The following is a 7,700-nucleotide window of genomic DNA, read 5'->3' as shown; positions in this document are numbered from 1 at the left end:
CATAAAGCAATTTGCAGGTCCCATATCTAAACTTTGAATATAATTTGGGTCTGTGATGTATTATAAAACAAGCGATGTGTTTGTGAAACACTTTGTCCCCATATATTTGACCTTTGACCTTGAAGGATGACCTTGCCCTTTCACCACTCAAAATGTGCAGCTCCATGAGATACACATGCATGCCAAATATCAAGTTGCTATCTTCAATATTGCAAAAGTTATAGCAAATGTTAAAGTTTGACGCAAACACACAAACAAACCAACGGACAGGGCAAAAACAATACGTCCCCCACTATAGTGGTGGAAGACATAAAAACACTTCACTTTGGTGATTGGGAGTATTAACTAGAATAAATATTAAAGTAATTGTTTGTGCATATATGGAAAAAAATCAAAAAAATCACCAATCATCATGAACATCCAAGTTTGATAAGTAATCAAAGGTTATATGAGGGGTATCATGTGAACATGCCTGCACACTCCTGCAGTCTGGTCAGTAGTTATGCTGACAATCAATAATAAGTTATGAAGCCAAATAAAACAAGAGCACCGCAGAACGGGTGCCACGCTTGGCTGCGGGTGCAGTTTTGAATAAATTAAAGCTTTTCAGATTTTTTTTAGAGGTCACAGTGACCTTGACCTTTGCCCTAGTGACCCAAAAATAGGTGTGGCATGTAGAACTAATCAAGGTGCAGCTACATATAAAGTTTTAAAATTGTAGGTTGAAGCACTTTGATTTGAGAGCCAATGTTCAACAAAATGTTAAGGTTTTAGCATGACGCGGACGACGAGCTGGCTAAGACAATACCTCGGGTTTTCTCCGAAAACAGCCGAGCTAAAAATGTGGAGGTTCAACTTCCTAATGTATTATAATCACAGGGAAACAATAACAAACAAGCGATTGCCAAGCAATATTGTCCCCTACCGGTGAAACTCCCCATTGTCAGTAAAAATTTTATATTTTTTTTTTATATATATTTGTTGCCATAGCAACCATAATTCTTGACGTAGGAACAAAATGAAATGATGTGCATAATCTCTATCCAGGTTACAAGTTTCATGAAAAAATATGAATAACTTAAAGTTATCGCAGGATCCAGAAAAGTGTGTCTGACTGACAGAAAGACAGAGCGCACACCATAATTCCCCTCCGGTTTCAGCGGCAGGAGACAAATATGCAATTGTAAGATGACAATGTGTGATAATCACCTGAATGAAACAGTTTTATGCATTTATTCATCTGAAACTAGAGCTTTGTCACAGACGTGACAAATACCCTCCACATGCCGCATTGACACATAATATTTTGCATGTCGCCTTCACAAAAAACAGCGGACACCATGCTCAATTTTTAAAACGCACTTAGTGACCCCTTGACCTAGTTTTTGACCCAGAAAGGCCCATGTTCTAACTTGGCCTTTAGATCATCTCCATAAAACTTCTGACCAAGTTTGGTGAAGATCGGATGTAAACTACTTGAATTAGAGAGCGGACACCATGCTGAATGTTAAAAAACGCACTTGGTGACCCCGTGACCTAGTTTTAGGCCCGGAATGGCCCATGTTCAAATGTGTCATAGAGATCATTTAGATAAAACTTGTGACCAAGTTTGATGAGGATTGGATGAAAACTACTTGAATTAGAGAGCGGACAACATGGTGAGGTTTAAAACGCACTAAGATACCCCGTGACCCAGTTTTTGACCCGGCATGACCCATATTCAAACTTGACCTAGTCATCATCTAGATACAACTGCTGACCAAGTTTGGTGAAGATTGGATGAAAGCTACTTGAATTAGAGAGCGGACAACATTGTGATGTTTAAAAAAGCACTAAGTGACCCCGTAACCAAGTTTTTGACCCGGCAAGGCCCATGTTTGAACTTGGCCTTAAGATCATCTAGATACAACTTCTGACCAAGTTTGTTGAAGATCGGATGAAAACTACTTGAATTAGAGAGCGGACAACATGCTGAATGTTTAAAACGCACTAAGTGACCCCGTGACCTAGTTTTTGACCCGGCAAGGCCCATGTTCGACTTGGCCTAAACATCATGTAGATACAAATTCTGACCAAGTTTGGTGAAGATCGGATGAAAACTACTTGAATTAGAGAGCGGACACTTAATACCGACCGACAGACAGACCGACCAACAGGTTCACTTCTATATACCCCCCTAAACTTCGTTTGTGGGGGTATAATAAAGCTTAATTGAAAACTAAGCAAAATAATTTGATAACATTAATTATAAATCAATACTCTTCGAACCTTCTATAATTGACATGGATAGAGGTAAGAATTTCCTCACTTTGGCCATGATTAATTCAATCAGACCCATTTAAAATTGACTTCTACGCTACTAACAGTCAGTAATATTGATTCAGTCCTGCTTATCTGTTCACTATCATTTTATCAATTGGGGAGTTTATTAGCACGTAAAAAACAGAGATGTTTGACTATCACCTCATAACAATGGACAAGTTAATTGGCAAGTGATATTCAAGGCCTGCACATCAAAGTGACCCGCCCCCCCCCCCCCCCCCCTGCCCACTAGGAATGATCTTAGACATGCATTACATACACTTGTACACATGACTGACCGACAAACATTCCAAAGTTGTTGTTTTTTTTATCAGCTATCTTAGAATTCACATGGCAACGAAATTGTGAGTCTGGGGAAAAATCCCCCGCAACATTTTATGCTTACAAATAAAAATGGTTTTGCAGTAATTGCTTTTCAACACAAACACTGTAACTACTTAAACGAAAAGTTTGTTCAATACAAAAAAGATCATACAGTTTTTTTCTGTGTGACCTCTACGTCTTGCTGATCCTGTGTCATTTTCTTCTTCAATGTTTACTGGCAGTTTTGAAGATGGGCAGGAAAGAGTTTCAGATTGAAGTGTGTCGACAGAAGTAATGGAAGAGGTAGAGAAATTTGTATCAGAATCAGTATTGGCATGTTTATTATTCATCACACAGAAATTTTCGTTGAACACATGGTCACTTTCCGAAAATGGCACCATTTCTGGGACAGCCTTTGGCTCTGTTTTTTGTGGTGATTCTCCACTCTTGCACGTGACAAGTTCAGACTCAACGGATGTCTGGACATCGCCGTTTACGCTGTTGGAATTGGAATTATCCGTTTCCATTTTCAAAATAGAAACTTGTTCAGTTCTCAATCTATCACTTACTTCTGGAGAAACTGACTTCCCATGCGATTGTTTATCTGTGTTGGATTTGCTCCGAGGAATCTTGCTGACTACTGCTTGCGATTGGTTCTCATCTTTTTCCATTTCAACACACCAGGACTGGGACATGGCAGTGCCATTATGACCATTCGAGCGCGTTGGCGAACTTGACAGAGAACCACTACCTGGTGACCACGACTTCGTGAGTGGGTTTTACACACTTTGCTTTGCAAGAGGACTAGTGGCCCTGTGCTTCATTTCGTCTATTAAATAATTTCCAGAACGTCTCTTCATTTTTTTCTCATCCCGATCGTCAGCACTCAAGGACAAAGTCCTTCTGGTGGCAGGACTTTTGGAGGGACTGCTTTCCGAACTAGACGGCGTTCTCAACTTTCTGCCAAGGCCGGGTGAAGTTAGATCACCGTTGGGGGACATTCCCATTTTCTGGTACAACTCCAGGGTTCCCAGGTCAGGGTCGGTGAATGACTCGGACAGTTTCCACATCAGCTCCTCGTAATCCATGGACAGGCGCTTGTTTGCTCGCGATTCCTTGTCGTACTTCTTCATCAAACTCGGGCATCGCTCATGAAGGACTCTGAAATTTGTGGAAAATGTTCTTGTCCAAAAATGTGTATGCACAACCAATATATGTTGACAAATAATGTTATTAATAAAATGTGTCAACAGAAAACTTGGAAGTGAAAGTCCTATCCTAAAGCTATCCAACAAATGTTGATATTTTCAATCAGACTCAAAATAAGTTACATAAACATTTTCATCATAATGTGTTGAAGTTGTAGTCTCAAATATAAGTTACAAGTATCTAATGCTTTTGAAAAACAGGTTTAATGCATGTGCGTACAGCAACCTTTTCCGCCTAAACTGGATATTTGCAAAGAAGACTTCCTTTAATAAAAAAAAAAATCATTAAAAGCAGAATTGTCATCCCTCAATAACTTATGCAGACTGCACAGACTAATCTGGGATATATATTTTATAATGTGACCTGGTTGTAGGAAAAATTTACTAATATAATGCATGTGCGTAAAGTGTCATCTCAGATAAGACTGTGCAGTCACAGCGACATTTTTCACCTAACTGGATTTTTTGTACAAAATACTTCCTTCAATAAAAGCGAAAAGTGTCATTACTGATTAGCCTGTGGAGACTGCCCAGGCTTATCAGGGACGACACTACACACAAAAAATTAATCCCAGTACAAGGCTCATATATAAACAATACAATAAGGTTTCCTACTTCTCATGGTCTGTCTTCATGCTAATAATGGCCTCCAAGTTCTCCTTCTTCTGCCGCAGACTGATGATCTGTTCCCCTAGCAACGGGCAGCTCCTCAAGCTGAAGGTACAAACGTGAGCCCATGAATTGTGCAATTAAGGCATCATTGGAAAACAGGTAAAACAGGTTAAAATAGAGTTTGTGAACTGTGCAACTGAGGTATCATTGGAAACCGACTTTCAAATATCAGAACTCTTGTGAATCATTTATGCCCAATCATGAAGTAAAATGTAAAAATTGTTCTGGTAAATATGAAATCTATGTAAAACTGTTTTAAATATCTGATCGTGAGGGACGATACAAAAGTAGTGTAATGGCTGACATCAGAAAATTCATATACCATGATATCTTTGAATAGGTGGGACAGGGGGGAAGGGTTGGGAAGTATGGGGTAATAGGCATGTGCAAGGCAGGTAGGGCCATTGCTTACCTCTTTACCACTTTGATGGGTTTAGAAAACCAAATTAAATTTAAGACCTTCTTCCAAGTTTTAAAGCCTTTTTATCGAACCCTGTGATACAGATTAGCTGCAAACAGCATAAAACCTGAACAGACTGCGAGTTGCATACAGCCATTAAAACTTGCTTCTGAGCAGGCAAAGGTTAACCCTTTCAGTGCTGGAACCAAATTTTGAAGGCCTTTGCAAACAGTTTGGATCCAGATGAGACGCCACAGAACGTGGCGTCTTATCAGGATCCAAACTGTTTGCTATTCTGATAGTATTCTTTGAAAAAAAATTGAAGAAAATGCTAATTTTAGAAATTCAGCAGACGACATTTTAGCAGACGACAAATTCCCAGCATGCAAAGGGTTAACTATGTCTGCAACTGACAGATGAGCCTTACTTTCTTCTGCAGCTCAATATTGTGGGTGCGTAGCTTGTTGATTTTCCTCGTTCTTCATTTCCAGGACAGTCTTTTAGACTCTCTATCTCCTGCGGCAGACTGCGGTAGGGGGCCAGTGCGCACTGAACATGAGACACAAACCATATGTACCCTGTGATATAAACTCCTGCGGCAGACTGCGGTAGGGGGCCATTGCGCACTGAACATGAGACACAAACCATATGTACCCTGTGATATAACTCCTGCGGCAGACTGCCGGTAGTGGGGCCAGTGCGCACTGAACATGAGACACAAACCATATGTACCCGTGATATAACTCCTGCGGCAGACTGCGGTAGGGGGCCCAGTGCCGCACTGAACGTGAGACCCAAACCATATGTACCCTGTGATATAAACCCTGCGGCAGACTGCGGTAGGGGGCCAGTGCGAACTGAACATGAGACACAAACCATATGTACCCTGTGATATAACTCCTGCGGCAGACTGCGGTAGGGGCCAGTGCGCACTGAACATGAGACACCAAAACCATATGTACCCTGTGATATAACTCCTGCGGCAGACTGCGGTAGGGGGCCAGTGCGCACTGAACATGAGACACAAACCATATGTACCCTGTGATATAACTCCTGCGGCAGACTGCGGTAGGGGGCCAGTGCGCACTGAACATGAGACACAAACCATATGTACCCCTGTGATATAACTCCTGCGGCAGGACTGCGGTAGGGGGCCAGTGCGGCACTGAACATGAGACACAAACCATATGTACCCTGTGATATAACTCCTGCGGCAGACTGCGGTAGGGGGCCAGTGCGCACTGAACATGAGACACAAACAATATGTACCCTGTGATATAACTCCTGCGGCAGACTGCGGTAGGGGGGCCAGTGCGCACTGAACATGAGACACAACCATATGTACCCTGTGATATAACTCCTGCGGCAGACTGCGGTAGGGGGCCAGTGCGCACTGAACATGAGACACAACCATATGTACCCTGTGATATAACTCCTGCGGCAGACTGCGGTAGGGGGCCAGTGCGCACTGAACATGAGACACAAACCATATGTACCCTGTGATATAACTCCTGCGGCAGACTGCGGTAGGGGGCCCAGTGCGCACTGAACATGAGACACAAACCATATGTACCCTGTGATATAACTCCTGCGGCAGACTGCGGTAGGGGCCCAGTGCGCACTGAACATGAGACACAAACCATATGTACCTGTGATTATAACTCCTGCGGCAGACTGCGGTGGTAGGGGGCCAGTGCGCACTGAACATGAGACACAAACCATATGTACCCTGTGATATAACTCCTGCGGCAGACTGCGGTAGGGGGCCAGTGCGCACTGAACATGAGACACAAACCATATGTACCCTGTGATATAACTCCTGCGGCAGACTGCGGTAGGGGGGCCAGTGCGCACTGAACATGAGACACAAACCATATGTACCCTGTGATATAACTCCTGCGGCAGACTGCGGTAGGGGGCCAGTGCGCATGCTGAACATGAGACACAAACCATATGTACCCTGTGATTATAACTCCTGCGGCAGACTGCGGTAGGGGGGCCAGTGCGCACTGAACATGAGACACAACCATATGTACACTGTGATAATAACTCCTGCGGCAGACTGCGGTAGGGGGCCCCAGTGCCGCACTGAACATGAGACACAAACCATATGTACCCTGTGATATAACTCCTGCGGCAGACGGCGGTAGGGGGCCAGGCGCACTGAACATGAGACACAACCATATGTACCCTGTGATATAACTCCTGCGGCAGACCTGTCGGTAGGGGGCCAGTGCGCACTGAACATGAGACACAAACCATATGTACCCTGTGATTATAACTCCTGCGGCAGACTGCGGTAGGGGGCCAGTGCGCACTGAACATGAGACACAAACCATATGTACCCTGTGATATAACTCCTGCGGCAGACTGCGGTAGGGGGCCAGTGCGCACTGAACATGAGACACAAACCATATGTACCCTGTGATATACTAACTCCTGCGGCAGACTGCGGGTAGGGGGCCAGTGCGCACTGAACGTGAGACACAAACCATATGTACCCTGTGATATAACTCCTGCGGCAGGACTGCGGTAGGGGGCCAGTGCGCACTGAACATGAGACACAAACATATGTACCCTGTGATATAAATTTACCGAACAGTGACTTGGATTTCTTACAAATTTTACTAAAATATCTGTGTTATTTCACCACCAAAGGCATGGTGTTTGAAATATGGTGTGGTCTGAAACTTCAGTTGCCGGTTATGACAGACAGAAACGCAATTTGACAGTTTAATAAACAAATGGCAACAATTTTTATGATTCTATTAGCAAAAACTAATTCTTTATAAATT

The 7,700-nt window shown here is 43.2% G+C and overlaps 1 protein-coding gene across 1 annotated transcript; it reads right to left on the bottom strand.

Annotated features, from left to right (window-relative positions):
• Positions 1 to 2,569: 2,569 nt before the first annotated feature.
• Positions 2,570 to 4,910, bottom strand: LOC127865015 (microtubule-associated tumor suppressor 1 homolog A-like). The gene is made up of 3 exons (XM_052404872.1): positions 4,828 to 4,910; positions 4,449 to 4,547; positions 2,570 to 3,786 (listed from the first exon to the last, which is right to left on the bottom strand). Exons 1-3 carry the CDS (start codon positions 4,908 to 4,910, stop codon positions 3,405 to 3,407), a joined length of 564 nt encoding a protein of 187 aa, XP_052260832.1. The 3' UTR covers positions 2,570 to 3,404.
• Positions 4,911 to 7,700: the final 2,790 nt, after the last annotated feature.

The sequence above is a fragment of the Dreissena polymorpha genome, chromosome 1 (genome assembly GCF_020536995.1).
Source record: "Dreissena polymorpha isolate Duluth1 chromosome 1, UMN_Dpol_1.0, whole genome shotgun sequence".
NCBI classification, from domain to species: domain Eukaryota; kingdom Metazoa; phylum Mollusca; class Bivalvia; order Myida; family Dreissenidae; genus Dreissena; species Dreissena polymorpha.
The sequence above is the reverse complement of the archived record's forward strand: the minus strand, read 5'-3'. Positions and strand labels throughout refer to the sequence as shown.